A 14,931-nucleotide genomic window follows, 5' to 3' on the forward strand; every position below is an offset into this window, starting at 1 on the left:
AATACAACTGCGTGAAACACACAGGTGTATAAAAATACAACTGCGTGAAACACACATGTGTATAAAAATACAACTGCGTGAAACACACAGTAGTATGAAACTTCAACTGCGTGAAACACACAGTAGTGTGAAACTTCAACTGCGTGAAATACACAGCAGTATGAAAATTCAGCTGCGTGAAACACACAAACTTCACGCATGCGTGGAGTGTATGGAGTGTACGGGAGTGATTCACGCAATGGTGCGAATAGTCACGGCCTAAAAAAAATGTATTGACGAAAAAAAGTAATGACACAATTCTGAAAAATGAAAAATATCAGAATGGATGGTGTTTCCTTGAAACATACAAGAATGAACACCTGAATTAAAATCACTGGTGAGCGAAATTCATTCATCGATTTACACTCAAAGAATCCCCCTCTCTTTTAATTTTATGTCAAACTTAATTAAGAACGAAGTGTTTCAGTAATTGAATTTAGATGATAAGCCGAAGAGGAAATAAGATAAAAGGTGAGTAAAACTGAGTTGAAAAAAAAATGCTCACTCTATTTTCCAGCTCATTGGGCAAGAAGGAAAAGACAGCGAGGTCTCGCTTCACCACGTCCCTCTTAAAATCCATCCCAAGTAGAATCGTGATTCTGCATTCCCTTTCGCTTGTAAACGAATTCACGGCATCCAGAGCGCGATTTAAATTCAAGAATTCCTGACGAGTAAGGAAGAGAAATAAAATGAAAAATAAAAAGGGTGAGCAAAACGAAAACAGATGAAATTGAAGTTAGGGGGTATATCAGTGGGTTGAATTGGAGCTTAAATTTAGTGAAAAATTCAAGGAATTTAACAGTATTTTTAAACAACCTCGACGAGAATAGGAAATCCGGGTATTGGTATTCCATTTACGTATTTCAAATCTTTTATGAGCAGATCCTCGGGCGATAGGGAGCTGATGTCAGTTTTTGCATCAAGTATTAACGAGTGAATTTCATCACGAGTTTTCGTCGCTTTTTCCTGCCTCAGTGACTCCAATTTTTCCATTATTTCAATATCGAGGGGCGTTGCACGACCCGCCTCGGCTGAGAAATTACATGTGTCTACAAGGATCGGACCTATTGGAAGAAGAAAGGACATTAAAAAATCATTTCAGAGCTCGTTGAAGGATTATTTTATTTTTTTGAGGAGATCGTAGATTATGAGTTATGCCGTTGAAATGGAGAGGAATAAAAATGAAGGAATTAGAAATTTACTTTAAGGACATCAAAGTACTTTAGTCTTTTCTTTTGTTGAAAAACCTTTTAGCATTTGATCCTAGGTTACTGGACATTTTTCAATTATTTTGAAATTTAAAATATATAAAAGCCTCAATTTTTATCTCAATTTTCTTTGCGGTGGTTTTCTAAAATTGAAATTCAACAAATAATTCATGAGCAATCGATTTTGAATAATTTTTTACGCCTAAAATTTCATCAGAAATCAATTTCATCCCAAAACAGTTAAAATCTGAAATTTCAACATTTTCCACCATTCATTAAAAAAATAATTTGAATTAATTTAAAGGTATTTTGACATCTTCAAAAAACGTTGAAAAAGACTGTTTGTTCTCTCGAATAATTCACCCCGAAAAAAATCTAATTTTGATTTTTTCTCTTTTGTTTCATTTGAAAATCATGACCTCAAGTCTTCCCCCTCGCCAAGGGTGTATCCCCGATTTCTCGTGGCTTATAATAAATGAGGATAGTGAAGGGACGAAATTGCCAGTCCAAATTGATTGATTGTCATGTTGTTCTCCTCGTGTCTGTTTTACCTTGCAATAAATTCGAGATTTGGGCATTGAGAATGTCCGGTTTTTCCTCAAATATTCTCCTAGCAACGAGTGTCGCACAACTGCCGACCTTTTCCAAATTAATATCTCTGCCTGTCCACAACCAATTCGGGTCTTGGGGTCTGTGATCGATTACTTGGACAACTGAGTCTGCCAATGACGCGTCGTGCTCGTTCAGCGTATGATGATCCACCAGGCAGAGTTCCAATTTTTTCTCGTTCGACAGATTCTTTAGCTCTATTTCATCTCTAAACAATTATTTTTCCATTTTTAGTTCCACACAAAAATAAGGGATAGGACAGTTGAAACGAGCTATTGATTTTTTTTTACAATGACTGACCTAAAGCTCAAATGTTCCAGTTGAATGCCATGATGCTGTAAGTGAAAAACTACCTCGGTCTTAATTTTAAATTCTCGTTTAGGAATATTCAGCAGTGGTATCACTCCAGCGTTCTTTGTATCTGCTTTTTCAAGCATGGAGTAGTGGAATAATCCGAGAACCAGGGAGCAAACTGCCGAGTCTAAATCGCAGCTTTCGTTTCCAAGAATCACTCGAATTTTTTCATATTTATCCAGATTTTTCTGTAAACGAAAAAATGCCGGAGGGGGAGTTGTTCAGTGTTCGAACCTCTCATTTTACTCATCTTAATACTGTCTGATTTGGTGGAATGTTTCCTCAATTCTTTCTACGAAAAATAATGTGGAGGGAGAAAGCAGTCAATGAGAAAGCATTTTACCTTCTTTTATTAATTTTAGTCATTCGGAAACAAATTTATTAATTGTTGTGAGAAGTCTAAAATAAGCCTAATTAAATACTTCAGGGTTCATTATCTCCTCTGGAGTGTAAATAGAAGGGTCTGGAGATAATTCAATACCGATCAATCCGTAAATAAACTCACTCTGAAGTTGAGTTTTTTTCGGCCTTTTCATTCAGTTTTCATTATATTATGAATTATTGAGCGGTGAAATTTTTCTGAACACTCTATTGATTAATAACTTATTATATTCGTGCGTTACTCAAGTGATCCATAATTATAATTGGGTATTTCGGATTTTTAGACCGTCAGTATTTTGTGAGCGAATGAACAATGAAAATTGTTATTATCATTACCCATTACGGAGGTAATCAAAAGTCAATTTACCTCCGTCAACCGTAAATACAGTAATGCAAATACATGGATTACAAAAGCAAAAACAATTCTATTCCTCTCATCAACTATTGATACGGTAACAAAATTTCATTGGAATATAATTCTCCTGCAGATCTCTGTCGCAGAATAATAAAAAACCTGTGCCACATTGTGCTTTTTTTCAATTTATTAAAGTCGATCTACAAAAAAAATCATTGATTACATGATTATACCCGGGTAATATCACTGAAAGGTGAAATAATTAGCTTCACTTTACGCGAAAAAACCCAGTTTTTTCACAATGTCCGCAAACGGCGCTTTACGCACACGAAGTGTCCGTAAAACGTCGTTCTACGGATACAGTGATAAAAAGAATCTAAACCCCCGTTCACCCCCGGCCGCTCCAAAATTCAAATATCCGCGCGCCCATTCCCGTGCGCACGCACGGCCAATCCCCGCGCGCAGCGCGCAGTCGCCCCTTTTATTTTATTTTCACTCTAACAATCCAAAATACAAGTGCAATTGACAGGCGAAAAACACCGGGGTGAACAGCCGCCCAAGTTTCCCACCGAAATGTCACAAAATGTCAGAGTGACACTCAAAGTTCACTCACCAGTGCGTGCCTCGATGTGACGAGAAAATCCTCCATGATAGCTCAGACGTCTGCCGTCCGGGTTTGACAGCTCCTCGAGGTTAGAAACCCCTTATTATTATTTCACGCACAGTAACACTCATCCCGGAGCACTCCAAAACTCAAAAAAAAAACGGGGAATAAATTAACGCCGGAGTAACAACAACTAGACTCCCCCTTCGTTCTATTTGTCCCACCGAGTCCGGAGGTAACGTGGGTGGGATTAACGACCGATTCAGTGGTCCACAGAACCCGTGAGGCGTCTAACTAACGTGTGTGGTACAAACGTATGAAGAAAAACGAGAAAAAAGACGGTACTCGATAGATCAATGGCGCAAGAGTTGAAGTGTTTCTGCTGTTAGTAAAGAACAAAAAAGGAGTGCATCTCGAGATTGTTTTTCCCCTCAATTTTTTGCCCCTCAACAATGTGATACTCATCAAAGAGAGGATCGTCTTCCCTTTGATAAAAGTGATGATTGAAAAAATAATTCCGGTGAACAGCTGGGGAACACGAGAATAGCAACCAATCCCCCGTGTATTTAATTGAAAATCGTTAAGTAAGTCTCTCGCCTCCGTAATTACTCATTAATGCGTGAGATGTAAGGAGAATTCACCTCGTGCTGCCCTTAATCTCCACTCTCTTACCTCATTAGCGTTATTTCATTGGGAATTGATCAGTTTTTTACTCTTCGAGGTTATGATTTGTTTATTTGATAATTAATATCTCTTTACATTGTTCGGGATAATCAGGGTGATGTTGTTTTCAGGGTAATGATGATTAATTTTGTGGGGCGTAGGTAAAACTGAGGATGAGGTTTAATAAACAGGAATTAATGACACTGGCTACACAGCCGTCGCAAAAGTTTGACAAGGAGGGCACATTGTGCATACGTGAGCGTCAGGAGGGATTCTTTCGTAGGACAGAGAGTGAGTCCCTCATTAATTTCATAATTATACGTTAATTGAGTCGTTAAAATAGGGATTAATGAATAGAGAACGTTAGTTCAGAGCGTTAGATTCGCTGGAAATGTCGCATGTTTTTTTTCTCCTCGTGAGAATAATTTTCAGAGTAGAGTGATATTTATTGTTTCGGTTTACATGATTGATCGTGACAATGTGACATTTTTGTGCTGAATTATTCTACATTTAACGTGTATTCGCATTACTCTTTTAATAGATTTATACAACGTGCGAGATCATTTATATCTATTTGTCTGTGTTCTCTGTAGTATCAATCATTTGATTGATTTGTTTCACACTGAGGGAAAAATTACTTCTCCGTGTGATTTATATGCTGTGCGTGAGGACTATTCGGGCGGGGGAGGATGTTTACTTGTGGGAAATTAAGGTGTTCGGGGAAGGATTTGAAATTTATGAATAGTTGAACTGTTCGTAAAATGTGTACGAAAAAATGGATGGAACGTCCTATTGAAATTTCAGTAGTTTTTAGAAATCAATTCTATTCAATATTTTCACAGCCTTTCATGCGATTTTTGGACTAATATTTCATGAAAAAAAGGGAATAGATTTTAACTTTTCATGTATGACTCATTCTCTTGATGTTTTTTGTGCATAAATTATTAAGATTGAATTTTTTATGTTTTCATGCAAGAACATTCATGCCGAAGTATTCGTGTGGCTTTCGACAGAATAAGTTCTACGAAAACATGAACTGTTCACTTTTTTCTACTAAAAATCTACTGGAAAATTGCACAATGAAATTCCATTATTTCTAATAAAATTCTAATTCAAACAAAACTGTATTGTATTTCTACTGGCATTTCAATAGAATTTCAATAGAATATTCTAACGAATACGTTACGTCTTCTATTGAATTTCCTCATCCGTGCTCATTCTATGTGAGGGAGCCCTATATGATAATAACTCCGATAGAATATATTGACGACAAAGGAGTATTATTTCCACAAAAGAAATCGATTTCCCAAGTAGCTATTCAGTTTCGGGCATAACTCGATTCTTTCGGAATAGAATTCAAGTTTTTCATTTTAATTCAGTAGCGAAGCGTAAAACTATTAAGTCGACTTAGCTCTTAGCCGAGTTTTCGCGGAATATCTCGGAATCCGAGGGAGATAGCGAAAATTTCGTACTAAGCTTTCCTGTAGAGCGCATCGAGAGCTATGAAAAAGGTTTTAACGAAAATTTTGCTATTTGCTTTAGTTTCCGAGATATTCATTGAAAACTGACTAAGTCAAAATCGACTTCGACCGTTTTACCGCTCCGCTAGTGAATTATTATCAGGAAAAAATATTCTTCACTCAATTGTAGTCAATACATTACATAATTTGCTGCGGACCGAACGGATTTACTCGAGAGATGTATCGATTTCTTGTCGGAAAACCCATTTCCATGGAAATTATCAAGTTTTACGGAAAAGAAGGAATTCTTTGTTGCGCACATGGAATATAAATTTTTGGATAGAAGTAATTTTTTCTCTCAGTGTATGAAATGCGACCCGCTTGAGTTCAATATTACTATTTTTCAGCCCCAATACCAATTATCTTAGAATTATTTACAGGCATGATTCAATATAGAAGCTATGAGTGTCTGAAGAGAATCATTAAATCCCCCTAATTTCCATAAACTTGTCGAATGCACACATGCATCGTCGTGTGTAACAACAGGAGATAAAACAACCACAGATAATGCATGAAACATGATTTAATCGCCTACTAACTGTAATAAACAGAAACTCGAGGAAAACTGTTGAGGCCACTCGACAATTCGCGATTAAAAAAAGGAAAAGCAGTTTTAAAAAGTGTGACATGGTGTAAATTTAATAAATCATTGTACATTATCTCCTTATCTATTGTAAATACAAGGGTGTGGAGTTTATTTATTGTTAAATTAATCCACAAATCAGTACCTCGAACGTAAATTTCCAGGTACGGGTAAAAAAGTTGAGCGCAAAAGACAAAAAGGAAAAACCCATAAGACTCTACGACAACTCAGTTGTGTTACAGCCGGCACAAGCAAAGGTACCACGAGTGCATTTTACCCATTACAAAAAAAAAACGGAGTTATTGATAGGAGGGAAAAAAATATGTGGAGAATATTGGCCCTCAGATTGTACTGTTTTTAATTGATTACACGTGTTCACTGTGTGTTTTTACATCACGAAATACATCCAAATATGAAGACATTTAAAGTGAATGAGTTTCGAAAATGATTTTCGAAATTTCAATTTCATACCAATTAACTCTGTGTGATTAACTTTTTTTCTTTTTTATTTTTGTTATTATTTTAAATTTATTTTATTCGTCTCAAATTGAATGGAAACAGAATTTTTTACAACAAAAAAGTATTGATTATTGAAAAAAACGGAAAATATTGGACTTCAGATTTAGTATTTGTAATTAATTACCCGTATTCACTGTTTTTTTCATTTTCAAAATATGAATTTCAAACAAATCAATTCTACGTGGCTAATTCTTATTTGATAAACAATACGTCTCACGTGTGCCATTGAATATTTTTGCTCTGATTTTTGTTAACAAAATTTTTTGCAATAAAAAAAATCAAAACCTATGGATTATTTAAAAAAAAATTTAGCTCTCATATTATACGGTTAATCAGTGAATACCCGTATTCGCTGTATTTTCTCACATCACGAAACACAAAATACAGTTCTAAAATTCGTATTCACTCACCCAAACATGAAGACATTAAAACCAAACGAAAATCTCTTTTGATTATCGAAATGTCATTTGAAACGAATACATTTTACCTGATTAATTTTTACGCTCTCAATACGCCTGCAACAGCGTACTTTCCCTGAAATTTTCTCATCACATTATTCGTTTCGAATGAAATAAAACAGAATTTTTCATCTCCACAATTTTTCATTAATTTTTTTCTCTCTCACGCAACAAGGCCACACCAACTAACCATCACGTCTATCACGTAATTAGCTAACATCATCAATTAACAATTCTCATAAAAAATGCAACAACTGAAAAAATGGAGAAATCTGGTAGTTGGCTCAGTGTAAAATGCACAGGTGTCCGAAGGCTTTTCAAATATACATCACTTGATGAATTTGAAATGATAAAAACTAGAATATTCAAATGCGTACACCGAAAATCCATTTCGGCATTTCGCTTTAATCGTTAATTATTAAAAAAAACCTCGCATGTGCCTGTGTAGAATACTGTTTACTTGCATGCCGTGTATTTTGGCCGATTGACGTAGCGTTGCAAGCATGAACGTAATATCAATAAAATGGCCGAATCATTGAACGATTTTGCAATCGTATTGAGTAAAGCCAGAGCTGCGCTCAGACAAAAAAAAACAAGTTTAATCGGCGTGGGGTGAGATAAAAAGAGCAACAACATCGAAGAAAAAATAAAGATTTCTTTCCCCCGCAGTAAGCCTGGAGCGTTGGTGCAGATTACGGGGAAATCTCTTGTTCTACTTCAAATCAAAGGAACAATGGTCCGAACCAATGGGCGTAATTATCCTGGAGCAGTGTAATTTCCGGGTTGAACAGCCTACTAATCAGATTCCCTATGGATTTAGCATAGGTAAGGCTGTTATCCGCATTAAACAAGTACATTTGCTCGTAATAGACTACCAAAATGAGGGACCACTGGCCTTTCACGTGAGGTTTTGCATTAAATGTTTTGAGCATTTGTTCGTATATGAACTGATAGCAATTTTCCTCACGTAGAAATATAAATCTTTACAGACCTCAAAGCTTAAACTTATGAAACATCTAATTTCAGAGCTTCTGTTCGAGTCTGTGATTTCATGAATTAAATTCTGAAGATGAAAAAATTGAATAATCATCGACTAATATGTTAAATTCAATTGTGCAAGGACTCTATAAATTACATTTCACAAAAAAAATCATTTAATAATGATTCCAAATTCGATTCTCTATTTTAAACTACTGAAAAGCATTTCAAGAATCTTAAAATAATAGAATTCAATTTTTAAAGATCTTGGGATTTCGTTCCTAGAATAATTAATAAACAATTTCCTTTATTCACTCATCAGAATGTTTCACACGTGCAAAAGCATCTCCAAAGTTTATGCAAAACCCCGATTAAATCCAGCTGCAAGCCCCCCATAAAGCCAAACAATTCCCCTTCCAGTGTTCGACGGAGGCTTGTATCAACAACTGGGCGCAAGTTCCTCAGACGAGCGAGACAGTTGGCTGCAAGCCCTCCAGCTGGCAAGTTACGAATGCATGAGAAACCAATTGCTAGCCCTCCGCGAAAGAATAGAGGCGTCCAGTGGCCACAAGAATGGCACAGACATCCAAATGTTGCGCCTGCAACGTGGCATTGTGATAGACCCAGCCGAAGTGCCAATATGCGAGGTCTCCCTCTCCTGTGATAATCTCTTGTGCGACGGTCACGGTCGGCCCCCGAACCCGGTCCTCGAGATAGACGTGCAAGCCTCAAAATCCCGAACGTGGATCAAATACGCGAGAACCGAGGTGATCGAGAGAAGCAGTAACCCAGGTTTCCTGACAACCGTCAGCTTTCGCGGAAGCGACGGTTTGAGTACCGACACAAGAGTCAGAATAACAGCTTACGACGTGCGCGAGAGAGTCTCCCAGACGGCGACTCCAATTGGCAGTGCAGTTGTCACCTTTTGCGCTGTTCAAGACACCCCAAGACTGAGGATCCCCCTGAAAAGTCCAAAATCCACAACAGTCGGCTTCCTCACGATAAACGTCTGGAGTCTGGAAGCCGACGACAAGGGGAATAGCACGGAGAGTACCCCCTCGAGAAACCCCTCGTCCACAAACCAGATGTTCTGCCACAGGAGGTCCCAGTCCCTCCCGCCAAGACTGGGAACCAAGATAAAACTCCCCCACCAGGGTCAGCTGAAACTCCTCTTCGCCAACACTCACGTGCAAACCTACAGGTTCCACTCAGGTCTGGGGGGCGACATCTGCGTGCACGAGATAATGGCCGAGAGCAAACTCTGCTTCCAGTTCCCTCAGCAGCTCCTCGGTATTTGGATCCAAGAGGAGAAGGAGCTCCTCCAGGAAGTCGCCGGCATGGGGGAGCTGCGCGAGCCCTGGCACACGAAACAGGTGGAACTGCTGGACCGACATCTCCACCTTCTCCACCTGTACTCCCAAGCGAAGGAGAATCTCTCGGGGTTCAAGGGCAGCTACTTCAAGCGCTCTTCCAGGAGGAACGACAGAACTCTGGAGTTTGCACCGTTGAACTTGCACCTGCAAAGGATGTGGGTTCACAATGACACTCTGAACAAATGTGGATTTTACGATCTTGTGAGTGTCGGGGCGTTCACAGCGCACTCTCACAAAAGTAAGAACGGCGGCTTGATCAGGCTGGTGCAGGCCCTGAAGGAATCCCCAACGAGGTACAATCAGTTGTACCAAGGCACGTCTAAGATCACAATGGCTCATGACGCAATCCAAGCCATAAAACAACTTCGAAGGGACGTCGTTGAGGCCATGAGATCTTTGATAAAACTAGCGAAGGAGAAGCAGACCAGTGGAATGCTTCCCATTTGCGAGGACATGATCTCAAAGACCAGAATACTCCTCAGTCTGTGGGACCCAGGCCTCGTCGAGGAAGCCCTGACATTCCTGGAGGAGCACAAAGTATCGAAACCACCAGAGGAAGCTAAAAACCCAAACGACGAAAGTTTGTCCCTGAATTTCCAGTCAAACCAATCCCTCTCACCTTTCAAACGAATAACCCAACAGCTGAACTTCGACCTCAAAAGTCCGGACTTTGACGACCTGATAACCCCGGACACTCCAGAGTGCATTCAGGACATGTGGGCGAAGGAGTCCGCGAGGACCAAGTACTCTGTGCAAAAGCTAGCGAATTCCAATGACACGGTTGAGGAGAACTTTGTTATATTCCCGGATGTCGAGGACGACTTGAAGGAGTCGAAGGAGGAGAGAGAGTCTGATAGAGATCAGGAAGACCCTGATGACAACAACAACGAGGACGACGAGAAGGAGGATGACTTGCGGGGGGAGCTGGACCTCGGCAAGAGATTCCTGGATACCCAGAAAATGTGCAATTCTCCATCAGCAAATTACTACAAACCGACGGACGAACCAGAGCCCTGGGATCTCACTCAGCTGAATATCGAAGCCAGTGTAATGTGCCTAGTGTCGAAAGTTAAGTTTCTCTGCGGTAGGTGCAGCAGTCCTGCGGTTCGTTTGAGGAATAAAAATGGTGTTGCTAGAACACAAACTTTGAGAGGTCTGGCGGATCGCGGTAATGTGGTTACCATTCAGCCGAAGAATGATGTTAAGAGTGATGAGTCTTGCAAGTTGTTGGATAATGGTAATGGGAAGGGGAGCGAGGGGGAGACGGGATTTGCGAAGGCTAAGGAGGTCTGTCAGGCGGTGGACAGTATGACGAGGGTCATTAAGAGTAATTCTGGGGGGAGGAATAAGTTCACTGAGGGCTTGGACTTTGCGTCCATTGTAGATTGGACCAGTGAACTCAGGCCCAGTATGAAGAAGCTGAGGCAGGCGATGGATGGGCTACTGAAGACTGCGAGGCTTACGCATTCCGTCTTTCGCGTGCAGGAGGACGCCAAGATTGCGCAGAGGGCGTGCAATGTCAGGTAGGAATGCAACGGACAAAAATTAGCGTTCAGTTTACCGTTATTTTACGCGGAAATTACACTCACTAAGGACGACCTAATTACTGACATTTTCTCGGGAAATCATAATTCTGGAGAAAAAAGGAGGGAACACTCTTTTTTTTTTCAATGCATTATTATCAAAGCTTACTTGGTTTATGAGAAAATATTTATGAAGCGTTTTATCAAATGAATAATTTTAAACGATTATTTATCTATAATTGAATAAATGACATGTCCTAAAATTTTTGCACATCCCTATTCTCAACTGAATGGATGATGTTCCATCACAAATGACGGTAGGAAATAAATGATTACGGGCGATCCCTCAAATTAATTGTCAGTTTACCACTGACTTGACGCACATCAAAACTGCCTGTAATTTTGTATTCTCAATATCAGGTACAGGAGGGATGTCTGCTTCAGTCAGGCTCTGACTGCCCTGGTCACTGGGTTGATGGCGAAATTGTGGTGCCAGAGGCCTGATCCACTCTTCCTCCTGATCCTGACGACCCTGGGGCCTCTTGCCTCGTTCGAGGGACTCCTCAGCTATTATGGGGAGGAGATCGACATGTGGGGGGACATGGCTGTTGCCGTTGAAGACATGCTCACTGTCACGTTTACCTTGACAAGGTGTGGCCTGTCTCATTCTGGGCTTGATAAGGACAGCAATTCGCAGGTTCCTGTGCCCAGGGTCGTAGGCTCCAGGACTGCGTTGACCGTTATACTTCCCGTTCCTGATGGAATCTACTCGCTCTTGCCACTTGCACCCTCTTCCAGGCAGACTATTTCGTTTAATGTTACTCCGGTGTTTTTTAATGTGGGGATCAATGAGCTTGCCTCGCTGGCGGAGAGCTTGGGGACTACTAAACCACAGGAGAAGAGTAACATGGATAATTTTGAGAGACTGAATGAGTATTACTTGAGGTTTAAGAAGCTCAATTTACCGACTGAGAGCAGTGCTACGAGGTGTAAGTAGTTTATTGGGGTTTTCGTGGTTTTTTATGATTGAATTTTTTAAAAATTCTAAATGATCATTATAGTAACTGGTGGACGATCAAATGTGAATCAAAGTCTCGGTGATATGATGATGAATCTAAAGGCCAGTGTACAGGCAAAAATATCCAAAAACACTGATATCCTGCAGCTGTCCTCCCAAATATGCAGGCGCATGAAAGGGCTGAGGTTTACCAGCTGCAAAAGTGCCAAAGACCGTACAGGAATGTCGATTACAATCGAGCAAGTTAATATTCTTGCTACTGAATATCATTTGTCGGAGCATGAGTTCATCAGGGCTTTGGACTGTATGCGCAGGTATTTATGCACAGAATGAGTAGGAGAAATTTCCGTAAAACTATCACGTTTAATCTTCAATAACTCGAGAACCGCAAAGTAAAATTTCCCTATTATTCCTCATTTTGAAGGTATTTTTTCAAGCTTTAAAATGCGCCCTGACGCATCCAAATCGTTTCATTTGAAGGCGCTGATGTGGATAACAATTAATGAACGATATTTTTCAGTGAGGGCTGCAGACGAGAGAATACATTGAAGAACACGGGCATAAAGAAATACGCTTTCAACAGTCTACAAATTTTGACTCTACCAAAATTGTACAGACCACCAACAGGTACCTACGGATCGGCACAAACTTAAATTTCTACGAATTTATAAATAATTCTAAATTAATAGTCTAATACAAATTAGGAACTTAACGAAGTTTTTAACTGCTGAAGTTTAATCGGACTAATAAGTCAATAATGATTGAGTAAATCAACTTCCACAAGAAAAACTATTCCTCACACAAATAATAGAACACAAATGAATAATCAAAGTGATGACTTTGGTTTAGTGCCATTAATCTTTATCGAAATATGTGATTTTAAATAATGTAAATATGGCAATGTAACAATTATGGAAAGGGTAACGTTAGTTGATAAATACCTCACTCTTTTATTATTGAAAATGTAAAATCCCCGGGTTATTTGTAGCATTACGTTATTCGACGAGAAACCCGCGGGGGAATGCGGATTAAAAATGTTATACGTTGATGTGTAGAGAACAAATATATAGAAAAAAATTATTGTTTCGAAAAAATAAACGGTTGGTGCGTCCTAGGCGCATTCATTATCAAAAATTACAGCTGCATTAATCCCTTAATACGTGATCCCTCACTGTTAAAGTGAATTTTCAGATTCCCCTCGAATTACCCGAGATATTTCATCAAAATCCAGTTGAAGCTTTCTCCCATACAATTCATTATCTGAATATTTATTAATTAAACGTAATTTGATGCTAATCATCTATTGAATGATTTTTTTACAAATTCAGATTTATCGATCGTTCATGATCATTAAAAATTACAGATCTATTAACTTTTATGATTGAATTACTTCATTCAGTCATAATTCCTCACAAATTTCTGATAATTCTTCAAATCACTCAATATTTTTTTCAACCTTCAAATTACCCAAACAAAATCCCTCTAAACCTTTCCCCCATATAATTTACTAGCCAAATACCTATTGACCGTAATTTGATGCTAATCGTCTACTGATAATTTTTTTTTTGCATTTGGTATTGCGAATTTAACGAGAAAATTCGCGAAAAAACGCGAATAAAGGAATAAAAAACCTTGATGCATCGAGAGGAAAAATATATTTCCAACGAAAAAAAATCATTGTCTCGAAAAAGTAAACGATTGATGCGCCTCAGACATTCATTATAAAAAACTACATATGCATCATCTTTTATAAATGAATTACTCCATTAATTCATAATTCCAATCACTCACTATTCATTTCAACCCTCGCATTACCCCAAAAATCTCATTTCCCCCGAATCCCCGGTAAAAAATCCCCTAATCCCTTCCCCATATAATTTACTATCCAAATACCTATTAAACGCAATTTGATGCTAATGATCTACCAATCAAACATTCTCTCCACCAAAAAAAAAACGCGAATCGCTGGCCAGCTGGCGTCTGGTGTTATACCCCTGATATTTATTATCTCATCCCTGCGTCCCAAAAACTTGACCAGAAGAGCGCGCGGAGGGAGTTAGCGCACGAATCTCATCTCGAATCTCGTGTGTAGACCGGCTGTGGCACGAGAGAAAGAGATGACTATGAGCTGGCGCGTGGCCCTCGAGCCCCTGGAAAATTTTTCAGCCGCCACGCGCCACAGAGCCCTCAGGGCTCATCAAAGTACCCGTGCAGCTGGCCTTTTTCAGTCCCAACAGCAACAAATTCACCTCCAGTAAACCCCTCCAGCCCGAATGCAGAACCGCGCCTGCCCCTATCGAACTCTTTCGCGAAAATCTCTCGACGAAACTAAATTTTTCGAATTCTCATCCTCCCGAGGCTCAAGAATTTTGATAATAAAATGTGGAATGAGTTTATATATAGGATGCCGGTATTCACGGGCATATTGGAAGGGGGTGGGGGCCCATGGGGCCTTATACCTGATGGGCGCACGGTGCGTTCATGCGGCGAACACCTGCCTCGCGCCCAACCGACAGGCTCTTGTATACGTACCCCCGTCCCTTTGTCCATTCGATGATATAAGCACCTGGACTCGCCAGTGGATTGCTTCAGTTAAGCTCCAAAGTTCCTCCAGTGAGGACCTATTCCCCCAAATTTTCACTCCCAAAAAACATTGACTTGAGCATTGCGTTGAGACAGTGTCATTAGCCTCGATAGAGGCACCTCCGTTGCGTCAAATTGATAACTCAATCACGAAACGTTAAAG

The 14,931-nt window shown here is 39.6% G+C and overlaps 2 protein-coding genes across 9 annotated transcripts in view; one reads left to right on the forward strand and one right to left on the reverse strand.

Moving 5' to 3' along the window:
* Positions 1-3,917, reverse strand: part of LOC107044687 (exopolyphosphatase PRUNE1) — a 7,178-nt gene extending 3,261 nt beyond the window's left edge. The window contains exons 1-5 of one of the 2 annotated variants that reach the window (XM_015266655.2): positions 3,560-3,917; positions 2,157-2,398; positions 1,799-2,064; positions 898-1,103; positions 545-703 (exon numbers count right to left, since the gene is read on the reverse strand). In XM_015266655.2, the coding sequence (XP_015122141.1) occupies positions 545-703; positions 898-1,103; positions 1,799-2,064; positions 2,157-2,398; positions 3,560-3,595 (909 nt within the window). In that variant the 5' untranslated portion in view covers positions 3,596-3,917. Of the gene's footprint in view, positions 1-544; positions 704-855; positions 1,104-1,798; positions 2,065-2,156; positions 2,399-3,559 lie in introns of both variants that reach the window. The other variant, XM_015266654.2, reaches the window with a different exon arrangement.
* The window catches only part of LOC107044684 (type I inositol 3,4-bisphosphate 4-phosphatase), a 36,451-nt gene extending 23,131 nt beyond the window's left edge, over positions 1-13,320 (forward strand). Inside the window, exons 1-8 of one of the 7 annotated variants that reach the window (XM_015266646.2) lie at positions 3,458-4,134; positions 4,345-4,504; positions 6,481-6,573; positions 7,963-8,118; positions 8,692-11,167; positions 11,588-12,156; positions 12,229-12,499; positions 12,706-13,320. In XM_015266646.2, coding sequence (XP_015122132.1) covers positions 4,387-4,504; positions 6,481-6,573; positions 7,963-8,118; positions 8,692-11,167; positions 11,588-12,156; positions 12,229-12,499; positions 12,706-12,838 — 3,816 coding nt within the window. In that variant the 5' untranslated portion in view covers positions 3,458-4,134; positions 4,345-4,386 and the 3' untranslated portion in view covers positions 12,839-13,320. Of the gene's footprint in view, positions 1-3,457; positions 4,135-4,193; positions 4,272-4,344; positions 4,505-6,480; positions 6,574-7,962; positions 8,119-8,691; positions 11,168-11,587; positions 12,157-12,228; positions 12,500-12,705 lie in introns of those variants that run through there. The other 6 variants (XM_015266647.2, XM_015266645.2, XM_015266648.2 and 3 more) reach the window with 6 other exon arrangements.
* The last annotated feature ends 1,611 nt before the right edge of the window (positions 13,321-14,931 follow it).

This window comes from Diachasma alloeum, unplaced genomic scaffold (assembly GCF_001412515.2).
Source record: "Diachasma alloeum isolate Michigan unplaced genomic scaffold, Dall2.0 Dall_scaffold_00782, whole genome shotgun sequence".
Taxonomy (NCBI): domain Eukaryota; kingdom Metazoa; phylum Arthropoda; class Insecta; order Hymenoptera; family Braconidae; genus Diachasma; species Diachasma alloeum.